Raw genomic sequence first — 15,418 nt, 5'->3', positions numbered from 1 at the left:
AAATCATACAGAACAAATGCAGTAAAAGTATTGGGTGAATTAAGCTTACAAAAATGTTCCATTTCTTTTTTTTAACTTTCTTTTTATTTATTCTTTGTGTCTTTCACATCATGCATCTCCATCCCATTCATTTCCCATCCCTTCTTATCCGCCCTCTGCCCTCGCAACCTACCCTACAAAATAAAATAAAATTGAAGAGAAAAAAGAAAGAAAAAAGGGGAAAATCTCATCATGGAAGCTATGGTGTGGCTTAGTGAATCACACAGTAAACCCTTTTATCTATATATCTTTACTACGTGCAAGTATTCATTGCAAAGAGGCATTGGCCTGGTTTGAGACCTCTGGCTTCTGTTACACTATTGATGCTGGGCCCTCCCTGGGACTCCTCATGGACATTCTCTTGTTGCCCTGTGTTGTGGAGATCCTGCAGCCTTGGGTCTGCAGGACTGGCCTCTTCATGTGCTCCAGCAGATCATAGATGGGTGAATGTTGGGATGGGCCAACTCATAACTTGGTTCTGGGCCTGGGTAGTTGCAGGTTTGGTCAGTTCTGCTAGCTTTCCCGTCCTCACCACCAGGGTGAGCTCTCCATCATGGCCCTGGCTAGTTCACCCCTTACAGTGATGAGCAAGGGGCGGGGCCAGTTCTCCTGCTGTCACATCCTCAGGGTCAGCTCCCCACACGCACACCTTCAGGGCAGCTCTACTGTGTTGCCCAGGTGACGTGTAGGGGGCACTCTCCCGAGTGCTGCAGCTGGTGAGTGACAAGGACAGCTCTCCCACTTTTTTCTTTTCTCTGAGCTGAGGATCAAACCCAGGGCCTTGTGCTTGCTAGGCAAGCGCTCTATCACTGAGCTAAATCCCCAACCCCAGGTCTCCCACTCTTACGACCTTTGTACGGGTATCTTTCTCTGTCCCTACTCTTAATTGTTTTGTGCAGTACACACCTAGAAGTAGAATTACTTGACCATATGGCAATTCTGTGTCACCAAACTATTCCATACTGGCTGCATGGCAGCAGCTATTTTACATTCCCACCAACAATGTAAACAAATGCCAGTTTTCCCATGTCCGTACAGACACAGGATAATTTCCAGTGATAATTATTTTGGTTGTTGTTGGGATGGGATTTGTTTCTTTAGGAGGGACTGGTTTAGTTTTGTTTTAATAGAGCTGTCCTAATAGATTAAAGAGTACTACCTCATTGAGGTTTTGATTGACATTCCCTGAATGAATAGTAACATTGAACATCTTTTGTGTGTTTATTGGGTTTTTGTATGCATGGCTTGGAGAAATGTCTGTTCAAGTTCTTTGCCCATTTTTAAATTGGATTGTTCTTTTTATTCTCTCTCTGGGGAGGTGGGGTGGGTCAATCTCAGGATTTGTTTCTTGGGAGCACTGCAGACCCTGAACTCAAAAATATCTGCCTGCTTCTGCCTCCCAAATGTTAGGATTAAAGGCATGTGCCACCATGCCTGGCTTGAAATTCTGAATTATTTAACAAATAATTGTAAGCAATTTGAAGTAATAGAAATTTAACTTTTTACTATCATATACTAAAATAAGTTTCAAATGTGTAAATAATTATATAGAAACAATAAATAAAAGAATTTGTGTACTGATCTTAATTAGCATAAGAATTTACAAAGGAGATGGCTAATAGAGTAAACCATATAAAAATTTAACTTCAAATATTAATTTATTTTTGTGAGTGTATGATATGTGTGTATACATGTTCATGTATATTGTATCACTCATGGATGTCAGTGAACAATCTCTGATATGAGTTTTCCCCCTCTACTTTGTTTGAGGCAGAATCTCTCTTATTTGCCTCTGCATGTGTTTTCTAGGCTGGCTGGCCTTTGAGTGTCTGGGAGAGTCTCCTGACTGCACTTTCCATCTTCCCACAGGAATTCTGGGACTCCACACATGCACCACCACATCTTGCTTTTGCATAGGTTCTGGAGAACTAATGATGTCATTGGACTTGCTCAGCAAGCACTTACAACTGCTGAGCCATCTTTCTGGCCCAGATTTGACTTTTTTTTTTTTTAATAATTTAACTTTATTTTTATGTGTAGATGTCAGATCCCCTGGAGTTACAGACAGTTGTGAGCTACCATTTGGGTGCTGAGAATCGAACCTGGGACCTCTGGACTCCCAGCTAGTGCTCTTAACCACTGAACCATCTCTATAGCCCCCAGATTTAACTTTTATACCATCCAAAAATGCAGCCAAAATGGGGGGGCGGGGCGGCAATTACCAGATTCTAAGAAATATCTGTAGCAAATTTCCAAGGGCTTTAATATTTTCACTTATAAAATCATATAAATAGGCATAGAACCAGATTAGACAAAATAAAAAGTTTTTAACAAGCATAGAAAAAAATTAAATGTAAATTAAACTATTAAGTAGTTACTGAGAGCGACACATTAAATTAGCGGCAACTCCTTTGCTGACAAGAATAAAGGCATTTACTAGATGAATAAACTGTTGTGGACTGTTATATTAACACAGCTACTTAATACTCTTGTATTATTATTCATGAAACTGTTGGAGTTGGGAGGGCAGGGAAAGAGACGGAGTTGCCCTCCACCTTGTTTTTTGAGGCAGAGTCTCCTACTGAGCCTGAAGTTTCCTTGTTCAGCTGAGCAGGCTGGTCATCAAGCCCCAGAGATCATTATGCCTATCTCAGCTCCGGGATTGCAGGTGCATGCCAACAGTTTATCAGCATGCCTGGCTTTTTACATGAGCTCTGGGAAGTTAAATCGGCTCCTGCAAGCACTATGCCCACAGAACCATCTCTGCATTCCATGAGCATACTTTTTTAACTGTGAAATCGTACAGCTCTGAATTGATTGACAGAAATAAGCTGCTTCCTCTTTCCCAAAAATTAACCTATAAACTCAAAGATGTTCAGAAATTGTCCCAATAATAAACAGTGATGGTAACTGTTAGTAATTGTAGTGTTCTGGTCATGGTCTACCTGTAGTATCAAAAAGTGACCGACGTTGGTGGTTGAAAACTGAGCTTTGCTTCTCCATGTGTTACTGGCTGTGATGTGCTTCATATTCTGCCCTCTGGGATCAAGGCAGAGGGAAAGAAAAGTGATGAAACTTAGAGGGCTGCTTCACTTCATCGAGGGAAGGATGATGTCATTTGCACAAGGCAGCATAACTCTCCCATGGAGGTGGGCCAATCAGTGCAGAGGGGCTGCAGAGATTTAGAACAAATAATAAATGCTGTGAAAGAGTGTGTTCAGTTATGATGGCCTTTTAATCGAGTGTCACAGCCTAGGGTATGTCAAGAAAAATGGCTGATGGGAAGGGGAAGGTGTCCATGTTTCCTGATACTTGAAAAATGGCTGTTGTGGATAATGAGATTAGGCCAGTGCTTTATGGCACCAGTGAGTAGAATCCACAGCATTGCAGATTTTAAATCATGGAAGAAGCGGCCATATTCTTTTAGCAGTCATCTTGTCTTTCTAAATCTGTATACATCTGAAACTTCACAATAGTCATATATTTGAAAGTGAATCTAAATTTTTGCCTAGTGAGTAATATGAATTTTTGTTCTTGGGAGACATTTTAGCACTGTTTTCAAGTGGAGCCAAAGATTTAAATTAGGCCAGGCCTGCTGGGCAAAAAAATCTCTGTACAGGATCCTCTGAGAAAGAAAGCTAGCTGCTTGGGTTGCTGACAGAGGGCAATGTTTGCTTTCCTGCATGCTGCTCTTTGGTTATTGGTCATTGCCAGATTGTCACTTGAAATTGCAGTAACTTTTTCTGGTTAGCAACCGTTCCTTGGTGATAGATTCTTTAAGAAAAAGCCTGGAATAAGCCTCTCCCCACACATGAAGTAGAAATGCAAATCTAGCCTTTAAAAGATGCTGCTCCTGCATTGAGATGTAATTTTAGACCCATGCTCTTTTCCATTGCTTTTTCTCATAGTGGTAGTTGTGCAGATTTTTCGATGAGACATGCTGCAGTTGAGGTGGTTTAAATGCTGCTTGCAAGAGAACAAACCTGGTTAAGCAAGAGATTGAAATTAGCCAACAATTAGCTTCTCTGCAGTCTTAGATAGCCCACAGCCAAAATTCCTTGGTAATAACTCTTAGTGATTCTTTTGTTGTAGAAAATTACCTTGGAAAAATGCAGTTTAAAATTTTCCCTTGAAAGACAGAATCTCCTGTAGCCCTGACTGACCTTAAACTCAATATGTAGTTGAGAATAACCTTGACCTTCTGAACCTCCGTCTCCTGAGTAGTGAGATTACCATGTGAGCCACCACTCCCAGTCCATGTGGTACTGGGGTTTGCCAGCAAGCAACCTCCCAATGAAGCCATACCCCCCAGGCTTGCTATTTCTTTTTTTTTTTTTAAGATTTATTTATTTATTATGTATACAGAAGAAGGCACCAGATCTCATTACAGATGGTTGTGAGCCACCATGTGGGTGCTGGGAAGGACCCCTGGAAGAATAGACGGTGCTCTTAACCTCTGAGCCATCTCTCTAGCCCTTGATATTTCTTAATGCCTACAATTTATTTATATACTCCACAAATAGTCATTCAGTGCTTGACACCCAGACACTGTGTGTATGTGGGGGGTGTGTGTGTGTGTGTGTGTGTGTGTGTGTGTGTGTGTGTGTGTGGTGTGTTTTCACTTCTGTGTGCCTGAATGTCTCTCGGAAAGCCAGTGGATCTGTTGTTAATCTCAGCATAGTTGGCAAATCCCTGTTCTACAGTGACAAGTGTTTCCCTGGCTGATTGCTGACTTCCTTCCCACTCCCCCACCCCATTCCTTTTTATTTCGTACTTGTATTTCTCCTAAACCTTGTTCCTTCTTTGAGAAGTGAACTTATCCAAGAGTAAGAGAAACTGTATGTGATTTTGTATAAAATGTGTGTAGTATCTAGGTGTGGGAGGGCACACCTATCATCACAGTGTTCAATATAGAGGCACAGGAGGATTATGTTTGAGGCTGACCTTGGCTACATAGCATCATGGCAAGACCCTATCTCAAAACAAACAAATAAGCCTAGTATAAGCAGGAGACAATACAAGTTTTCGTTTACTTCAAAAACCAAATGCAATTTCACCTGTGCAGATCTCAAAGCAGGTACATTTGTTTCTTAGCTCAGAAACTATGTATATTTAAATGAATTTATGTAATTATATTTTAAATGAAATTAGTGTCAGTATGCTGTTATAGAAATGTGCATATAATTAGACAACTTTTGGTTAGTGTTTGCTATGTACTCTCTGAATTTGAATTCTAATGTGCTATTTCTGGAATTAGGCCTCTCTGTATCTTCCTGTCTGATGTATTACATCTAGCATATTTGTTAATTCTCCGTGCTTTCATTGTCTGGTCTCTACGATATACTCCAGTTAATTAACGATGTGATTCTGGCTATTGTCTTCTGTTCTGATGAACTTGAAGGTTATTAAAATGTAACTCTTTTCTTCTTCAGCGTCAGACAACAGCCAGCGCTTTCGGGAAACCTGTTTTGCATTTGCCTTGACTCCACAACAGGTGCAGCAGATCAGCAGCTCCATGTAAGTCATCTTCCATCTGACCTGCAGTTTGCTGTCAGCCCAGGACCAACTGTAGTAAATGGGTCTGGCCTCCAGCATCTCTGTCTCTCTGTCTCTGTCTCTCTCTCTGTCTCTGTCTCTGTCTCTCTCTCTCTCTCTCTCTCTCTCTCCCTCTCTCTCTCTCTCTGGCACACACGCACACTGTTGTTAACATTCTGGTATTTAGGAATGGAGTGACATGTCTTCCTGTATGTATTTAAAAATAATTTTTATTCTTATTCTATTTTAGGGATATTTCTGGGACCAAATGTGACTTCACAGTGCAGGTCCAATTAAGGTACAGTGTTGACTATAATTTTTTTCAAAATTTAAAATATGTTCCTTAGAAATTAATTTTTTTATATCTCCTCAGTTTTCAGCAAGATATTGGGTGAGTTACCTAGTAAGAGAAGGCATCATGAGAGGCTCTGTTGGCTTCTCCATGGTGGTAATCCTTGGTGGTTGGGAAGCTGCACCTGATGGTGTCTTTAGAGACTAAGAAGTATCAACTTTGGGCAGTTTGGAGGCACAGGCGTTTAATCCCAGCACTTACTTAGGAGGCAGGCTCAGGTGGATCTCTGAGTTCATTTGCACATCAGCCTGCAGAATTTTAGGAACATTCACCAGATAGTCTAACCCGCCTCATCCTGTTTCACTTGTTAATTTACTATGCCCTAATTCAGAGCCCACAAGAGATGTTTTGTGGAAGTTCTCAGAAATGTACAGAAGCATGCCAACACAGGCTTGCAGCCACCTCTTCTCAGGCCTTGTTTCTAGGCCCTTCTATTTCCCTTCTGAGGGCATCTAAGAAGTCTTTTTTCTTTTTCTTTTTAAATTAGTATTTTTTTTGTTTTGTTTTTTACTTTATTTTTATTCCATGTGCATTGGAGCTTTGCTTGCATGTATGTCTGTGTGAGGATATTGGATCCCCTGGAACTGGAGTTAGAGGCAGTTATGTTCTGCCATGTGGGTGCTGGGAATTGAACCTGGGTCCTCTGGAAGAGAAGCCAGTGCTCTTAACCATTGAGCCAGCTCTCCAGCCCCTCTTTTTTTCCTTATATAAACCCACTTTGCTGCTTTTCTTTCTCAGTGAGTATCCATATCCCACTAGAATAAGAGATAGAAGAGAGCAAAGCAGTTGATTTCCTCAGTGGGTTGTTTTCTCTATAAACAACCTGGTAACAGCAGTCACATAGAAATTATAGATGCACCAGTGAGCCAGAAAAGAGATCAGTCTACATACCACCCAGCTTCGTGGAGCCATGCAAACACTTCTTACCTAACCTCTAATAGTGAGGTCAAAGTTGCTGATAGAGTGACAGACAGGCTTTAGGAGCTTTTACACCCTAAAGCAACAGGACCAGCCTTAATCTAAGACTTAGTTCTAAAAGACACTAGCAATGGTGTCATTGCTAGTATGAATGGTACTTCATCTTCTGTCAGGAGCAGACTACGAAAATGACTTAACAAATTAAAGGACAAAATGTAGTGCTCTCATAATTAATTACATTTTGCTGCAATATTCTGTACTTCTGTGTCTACATATTTTTCTCACATTTACTTATTTGTTGATTTGCTTATTTATTTGCTGTGTTTGGGTGTGTGTGTATGTGGTGATCAGAGGACAACTTGAGGGAGTCACTTCGCTCCTCCTAGATGTAAGTTCCAGGAATCAAACTTGGGTTTCCAGACTTGACAGCAGATGCCTTTACCTGCTCAGCCATCTCCCCTCCCCCCCCCCCCCAACACACACTCACCGTTTTGGATGGTGGGTGGTGGTATTACTTGTTTGTTTGGTTTTGAGATAAAGTTTCACATAGTAGCCCAATATGGCCTGGAACTTACAGCAGTCCTCCTGCCTCTGTCTCCCAAGTGCTGGAATTTCAGGTGTGAGCTACCTCTTCCAGCTGTTTATTCTCCACTTGTTTCAAACATTGCTTTTTTGTGCATATTTACTAGTGGCTCAACCCTGGAGCCTCCATTATCTCTTCCTTCTTACTGTCCTCTACCCAGTGCATGTCTACTGAGTAGAAGTCCCACTGCCTCTTCTGTTGTGTATGACTTCTAGGCTCCCAAGACCAAAATAAAGGTTGAAAACCATAGCTTAGACTGTGATCTAGTGACTTATAATCTTAAACTAAGACCTAGTATTATGCTCAGTATTTCATAATCATATTCAACAAATATGGTTCACATTTTGAAGGAAGATTATTTTTCTTAGATGTTAGCTGTGTTACAGTTACTATTGCTATTATGAAACAATTTGGGGAGGAAAAGGTTTATTTGGCCTACAGGAACCTGGAGGCAGGGGCTGATACAGAGGCTATGGAGGAACACTGATCACTGGCTTGACCCCTGTTGCTTGCTTAGCCTGCTTTTTGTTGTTGTTGCTGTTGCTGTTACTGTTATTAATTTGTTTTGTTTTTTGATACAGAGTCTACATAGCCCTGGCTATCCTAGAACTAACTATGTAGATCAGTCTTGGCCTCAAACTCAGAGAGCTCCACCTACTTCTGCCTTTTTAGTGCTGGGATTAAAAGTGTGTGCCACCACACCTGGCTTCAGCCTATTTTCTTATAGTGTCTAAGACAACCAGCACAGAAGTGACACCACCCACCATGGGCTGGGTCCTACCACATCAGTCACTAATTAAGAAAATACTCTATGTATGGGCTTGCCTACAGCCTGGTCTTTTAGAAGCAATTTATCAGTTGAGGTTCCCTCCTATGAGATGACTCCAGCTTGTGTCAAGTTGACATAAAATTAATCAGAACAGCAGCTAACTCAGAAATTCCAAGGGACTCTTGATGGTTACAAATGGTTTAGCTGGGGCTGGAGAGATGGTTTAATGGTTAAGAGCACTTGCTGCTCTTGCAGAGGCTGAGAATTTAGTTCCTAGTACCCACCTCCAGCAGCTCCCAACCACCTGTTACTCCAGCTCCAGGGGATCTGATGCTTCCTTCTGGCCTCCATAGTCCAGTGGCACACACCACACATGTGTTCTTACAAGCACAGAGACTCACATGCACATACATCTTTTAAAATTAGAAAACTGTTGTACCCCTACCATTCTTTTTTATTTACTTTTTTGTTTGTTGAATCCAGTTTTTACTATGTAGCCCTGGCTCTCTTTCAACTTGCTTTGAAGACCAGAGTGGTCTCAAACTCGAGATCTGGGAACTCACAGAGTGCTGGGATTAAAGTTGTAAGACACCACACTCAGCCTTTCGTAGCCATTTTCAGTTAAAATTTATCCCGATTTTCATGGACAAAAACCACCTAAAACATTTTGTGCTGTTTTGCAGTTTGTTGTCAGTCTTTGTGTTGTAATAAAATAGTTTTTCTCATTCCCTTTGTCTCCCCCCCCCCCGCCCCCCCGTTGCTAACTTGTGGATTGTTTAGAATGCATGTGCCTTTTTATTTCTTCATTATGAATAATTATCTAAATCATGAAAAATAACTTGGTTACTATTAAACATCTGGTCCATTTTCATTTATGGATCTATTGCTCCCACCCTTGTAAAGCACCTCCCAGAAACTCTGTTGTTGGCCCCTCTTTTGCCTTCAGTGTTTGAGAATGCTAGCATTCACCTTTTACCAATGGAACAGGAGTCACTTGTCGCGTAGATTATCCTTTTCCTGCAGGTGCAGGTATCACGGTGTGGTGTCTGTGTGTGAATTTATTACTGCACTTGGATAATTAGGAACTGTGGCATCAGTTTACTGTTGGCAGATGTAGTGACACACTCCTGTCATCCCAGCACTCGGGTGGCAGAAGCAGGAGGATTGCCAGCACATAGTAAGACCTATCTCAAAAATAAAAATGACAACAAAAGAAATAACCTGTAATGGAGATCTCTACTGGGTTTACTCTTTCCCTGTGAACTCGGACATCAGTTTGCTAGGAACATTTGTAGCAAATTGTTGTAGATCAGTATATCTTAACCAGTTGAGAATCTATTGGAAGCTATGGATTGTCTTCCTAAAAATCAATGTCTGTGGGCGTGCGTAGGGGTGTGTGTGTGGGCGTGCACGCATGCTTGCACGCATGTACTTTGACATGGCAAAGTGATTCTTTTATGTGGACTGTTCCCACACACAGATTCCATAGCAGGCAGATTAAAACCTCGCAACAGATGTTTAGAGCAGATGAGTGCGTATAATGAATATTCCACAGAATTCACAAGGAGGGCTCACCCTCCTATACAGTCCAAAGGTGCTGTGCATTTGTAGAAAAAATGGAGTGAAGTACAGGTGTATATTAGGAATAGAAAATAATAAAAAAAAAAACCTTTCTTTATCTTATAAAAGTCAGTCAGTAGGATGAGAAGTTACAAATTGTGTATCAAGCCTTGGTTTTCCCAAGAGATTATGCATTTAATTTAGAAATAAATGTTTTGTGAGTTTCTGAAAGAGTGTTCTAATTTATGCATACATAGCACAAATGCTGTGATTATTCTGTGTCTTTGGTTTTCCAGAAGTGAAGGAGCTCTTTGGCTCATTGGACAGAACTTGATCTTGAGCCTTGAAACCATGTTTTCAGTATATTCTACTGAGAACCAGAAAAATGCTTCAAAGGCAGTATCAGAACTACTGCGTGCTGTATTTGCTCTTGGATTTATAATGCACATGAGCCAGTTTGAAGCTCTAAGAAGGTCTTTGATACAGAAGCTGTAATTGTTTAAGTTTATTCAACTACAGAAGCTTAAAAAGAAAAAGAAAAATTGGAAAGTTCATGAGGCCTCAAGCAACTAAGGAACATTGAGAACAGGAAAAATAGTCTTCCCCAGGGAAGAGCACCCCAGCTGGTCACCCAGTACCCCATGGTGAGGTTGAAGACACACACATAGAACTAACGCTTTATGGATGACCATACCATATTCATATATTTAGAAACACACATACACACAATTGAAGAGAGAGGGAGGCCATGAATTTAAAAGAGAGCAAGGGGGGCCTGGAGAGATGCCTCAGCAGTTAAGAGCACTGGCTGTTTTTCCAGAGGTCCCGAGTTCAAGTCCCAGCAACCATATGGCGGCTCACAACCACCTGTAATGAGATCTGGTGCCCTCTTCTGGCCTGCAGGCATACAAGCAGACAGAACACTGTATACATAATAAATAAATAAATCTTTAAAAGAGAGAGAGAGAGAGAGAGAGAGAGAGAGAGAGAGAGAGAGAGAGAGAGCGCAAGGAAAGAGGGTGGTGAGGACAAGGAAGAAGGACATGATATAATTTCAAAAGAAAAATAAAAGTTGAAAAAATTGATTTTTAACACCTGCTAATACTGAGGCAGTTACTGTTCCTCAGAAGATAGTTATATAATTCTAAAGTCATCACTGCAAGTTGGTAGTTTTAACTGCTAATCCAGATACTCGATGGAACTGTTCACTGCTGACCTTAAGCAACTTAGGTGAGGTATAAGGAGTTAAGGATGCAAACTCTCACCTCTTGTCCTAAATCCACATGTAACCTTTTTGGTTGTTTAAGAGAGGATGTTGCTACATAGCCCTGTTTAGCTGGAACTCACAGAGATCCTCCTGCTTCTGCTTCCTGAGTGCTAGGATTGAAGGTGTGGTCACTCTGCCTAGCCACATGTAACTTTGGAGTCTCTCCCAAACCTAAATGTGAATAGTTGACTGATAACCTAGACAGCCAATTAGTCCATGCTCTGTATGTGCTATATTTGGTGAAAACAAGCAAGAACCACGTGAGGCCATTTTTACTGTGACTGTCTGTCTGTGGGATTGAGGGACTGCTCAAAGAGATGGCTGAGCCCGAGCAGTGGAAGTGGGTCCTCTCGGCTTTAGAAACGGGAGGCAGTTTGGGAACTCTTGTTCTCACTCTGTTTGCAGACACTGCTGATTCCTTTTTACTTCTGTTCCCAGGACATAGGCAGGGTCTGTTCCAGTTGCCCAGAAACAGGAGGCATCTGGGGCGGCTCTCCAGCGCATAGTGTGGACTGCTGTCTTGTACAGTTGGCCAGCTTTGTGTTTGTTTTCCCCGATTGAGAATGGCACCACGTGTGGTTGGTCTGGGTGTCTAAGTTTGATGGACCTTAACATTTAAGTAGTAGATTTATATGTATTTTGTAGTAACTTGGAACACTGTCATCCACATATATTTTGTGCATTTATGGGCTGTCTTAATTCTTAATGTTTTTCAACATCTAGGCTAACTGGTTTTTCTTCTAGTCTGTTTAAGATATCACAGATTTATGCACACGCACATTTGGACCTATACAATTCAGACCTCTGTTCAAAGATCAACTGTGTTTTAAACCTGTTTGCCTGTGTTTACTCTTTATGTAGAATATACTGTTTTTATTGTTCTTTTTCTGTTTTAAAATTGATCATTTTTCAAGTTAGCTATCAAATAAAAATGTTAGAGGTTATCTTTTAATAAAGGAAATTAAACTTGACCTTTGCCATTTAGGTTTTGTTTATCAGAAACCAGTTGTCCACAAGAAGATCACTTCCCACCCAACCTTTGTGTGAAAGTGAATACAAAACCTTGCAGCCTTCCAGTAAGTTCTAAAAACAAGTTTTGAACTACATTACGTATGTGACTATTACATAAGTCATCTTAAATGTTTTTAATTACAATTTTACATTAAGAAACAGGGCAGTGCTCAGTGGTAGAGTGCTTGCTTAGTATCGAGAAGACCCTGGGTTCAGTCCCACGACCACAGGAAGGGGATATTTTACTGTGTATTCATCTGACTGGGTGAGACTTGCAAACTTCAGTTAGCAGCTGTGACATGGAGCCATGGATAGAAACTTGTAGCATTGCCCATGGTAGCATCAGTGTTGTGCTGATTTTCAGGAAACAGAATCTCAGCTATATTCCTGCAGGGAGTGGCATTCAGAATGCTGCTGTTGGAGTTTTTATACCTTTTTAAGCCATTATGAACTCATTCTGATTCTGAGATTTAAGAGACTTTGAATTTCTATCACGTTTTTCCTCAGGCTTGCTAAAATGAGACTGTTAGGTTGTTTAGAGAAATCATTGCCTAGGTAACTTATAAATGTTTGCTTCCCTACTTTTCAATGAAAACATTGGTATTTTCTAGCCCATACTTTGTAGGGTTTTTTTTTTGTTGTTGTTCTTGTTGTTTTAAGAAATTGAAACAATTGTGGAAATAGTAGAAATAAATTATATTTCTTTCTTAGGGTTACCTTCCACCTACTAAAAACGGTGTGGAACCAAAGCGACCTAGCCGACCAATTAATATCACCTCACTTGTCCGATTGTCTACGACAGTACCAAATACCATTGTTGTTTCTTGGACTGCAGAAATTGGAAGAGTAAGTAAGCTTCTGTTTGTAGCTATTTTCCTGTCATGAGGAAGCGTTAATTACCATGGCTGCCTATAATGTATGAGTTATACTATAAAGGAGTAGAAAAGGATTTTCGTCTCACAGTGAATTTTTAGCCTATTCCTACTTGAAACAGGTTCATGTAGTCTCCATTGGTTTTTAACTCTATAGTTTATCATAAACTTCTTCCTGTGTCATTACATAGTCTTCTGCTGCATTTGAATTGGCTATACCATGCGGTGATAAGAATATGCTACTGCTTAGCCTAGTCTCTGGTGCTGAGTACTTAGCTCTGAGTACTGTCCTGACAGCTGTGGCTTCGCATACATGCAGACTGACTTCGTTACAGTAAATTCTCAGAGCCAAAGAGCATGAAGAATTTTGAGAAGTTTTTGTACATTGACTGATGGCTTTCCACAAAGATGTACAAATGTGTTCTCTGATGTATAGTGTTTATTTGCTTGCTTGCAAACAATATTATCATTTAAAAATTTTTTACCTTTAAGTAAATGTTAGCATTTAGTACCCCTTTTGTTTTTAGTAAAAGCGAACATTTTTTGTGTTTATAACTATTTACATTTTAAATTTGCATCCATGTCTGTTTCTCTTTTGTTCTTTTCTTAGTTATCTTACTAGGTTTACTATGTTGAGAATTTACCCTTTGATATATCTTGTAAATATTTGTCTCTAGTTGGTTAGCTTTCTACCCATCCAGTTATTTATATGTAGATTTACATTTTCGTAGCACCAAATGTTAATCAGTTTTTTGGCTTATAGTCTTTTCCCCTTACCATCATGCTCTGTCTATGTATGCTTGCCAAGCTGATGTTAATAAGCTAGACTACTAGAGTACAAGGGTTTCTTGTTTTATCTTTAAATATTTAATCCATCTTGAATTCATATGTTGTATGAGAAAATTATTTTCACTAGTCAATCCAATTCTAAGTAAATGGTAGTTCTGAAGCCACTGTTGTTACATAAATAATTTTTTATATTCTGTTCCTGTTTCTGAACTTTGTCTATACTGTTTCTAGGTCTAGCTTTCATTTTCTAGGTTAGTCTTTTAAATTTTTGTTTAAAAATTATTGTAGCTTTTTAATGTAAACCCCTCTATGCATGAGTTAAGATTTGTTGACTGTGTGTCGTATGACTGCATGATACTATTGTAGGGAGAACAAATCCTTGTTTCTCTGGGGCTTCGTACATACACTCCAAGCAGGAACTGTCCTGTTTAAGTGCTGAAAAGGAGCAGTGACTGGGATCTTCGTGTAGTCAAGGACTTGAAAGAGAAGAGAGGTCAGGGGAGGGCTTCCTGGAGGAAGCAGTGACTTGAGAGAAGAGCGAGGAGAAGGGTGGGAGTCGGGAACAGTTGAGAGGAACACAGCCGCCCAGTGGCAAGGGTTAGCCTCCGCTTTCCCGGGCAGCTGAAAGGGCTTCACTGGCACTCAAGTGCGGTGAGCGGAAAGAGCAGCAGGGACCTCTCTGGAGAATAAGACTGGCCTCAGCCATGCAGGGCGTGGTAGGAGATGTCAGAGGTAAGCGCTTTCTCTTTTTAAGCAGAAAGTTTACATGTTTCCTTTAGAACAGGGTTGCTCCTTAGAGTGGTTAAGTAGTTGGGGTAGATGACAAAACCATACAGCAGTCACATCTCAGTAGCCAGCTATTACAGGAATGTTCATGGGAGCCATAACCTAGAGTCATTAAGGAATGGCACCCAGTGTCAATATCTGGCCTTTATGTGCACACACAGATGCACTTATGGACACAAAATAGCTGACTTGAGACACACGGGTGACATTAGCAGGAGAAGTTTTGATAGAAGATTGGAATGTTCAGTTGTGATAGGTGAGCTGTAGAGATGGAGGATTACAAGCCTGTCAGTTAGGAGAGAGAGAGAGATGGAGATGAGCTGGAAGGATGTGAGATTGAAAGTTCTTTGTCTTAATGGGAGAGTTTTAAATGTGTCTGGATGATGGTGGGGATCTCTTAGAGAGTGAGAGACGTACAGGAAGGAGGGATGATCAGCAGTGAATTGCATACACCAAGGAGCTCATGGTAGGCAGGAAGGACAGCTTCTTATATTTTTGGTTGTGAGCCTAGCCTTTAACGGCTGAGCCATCTCTCCAGCCCGAAGGACAGCTTCTTTAATGGGACAGTGAAACGATTGGAGAGTTACATTCTGATTGGGTGATTTCTCTGTCAAGTAGGAAATATGAGTTAAGCTAAGAGAGAAGTCACAAAGGACTTGGAGGAGAGTTGGCAAAGTTATTAGCATGAGACATGGTGAACCTTCTCTCCACATTTATTCTACCACATGAACTGTGGAATTACTTACCCATGTGCCTTCCTCTCCTTCCTCACTCTGCCTCACTCTTGCCCAGACTCTGAGGAAGAGTTCTTCAGTGTCACAGGTGGAACTTAGGGGACTGGGAGGGTTTAATGATAATAGTGTTATCCACTCCAGGAACCGTGTTTCTCTATTCACTCAGATTCTCCTTGATGCTCCTCAGTAGTTGAATAGGTTTA

At 40.8% G+C, this 15,418-nt stretch overlaps 1 protein-coding gene across 8 annotated transcripts in view; it reads left to right on the top strand.

Moving 5' to 3' along the window:
• The window catches only part of Pias1 (protein inhibitor of activated STAT 1), a 107,321-nt gene that overhangs the window by 54,853 nt on the left and 37,050 nt on the right, over positions 1 to 15,418 (top strand). For all 8 annotated transcript variants that reach the window (XM_006971449.4, XM_076576446.1, XM_042281077.2 and 5 more), the window contains 4 exons: positions 5,472 to 5,556; positions 5,825 to 5,872; positions 12,009 to 12,099; positions 12,746 to 12,880. In XM_006971449.4, the coding sequence (XP_006971511.1) occupies positions 5,472 to 5,556; positions 5,825 to 5,872; positions 12,009 to 12,099; positions 12,746 to 12,880 (359 nt within the window). The remainder of the gene's footprint in view (positions 1 to 5,471; positions 5,557 to 5,824; positions 5,873 to 12,008; positions 12,100 to 12,745; positions 12,881 to 15,418) is intronic.

The sequence above is a fragment of the Peromyscus maniculatus genome, chromosome 7, assembly GCF_049852395.1.
Source record: "Peromyscus maniculatus bairdii isolate BWxNUB_F1_BW_parent chromosome 7, HU_Pman_BW_mat_3.1, whole genome shotgun sequence".
NCBI lineage: Eukaryota > Metazoa > Chordata > Mammalia > Rodentia > Cricetidae > Peromyscus > Peromyscus maniculatus.
This window is presented reverse-complemented; position numbering and strand designations above follow the sequence as displayed.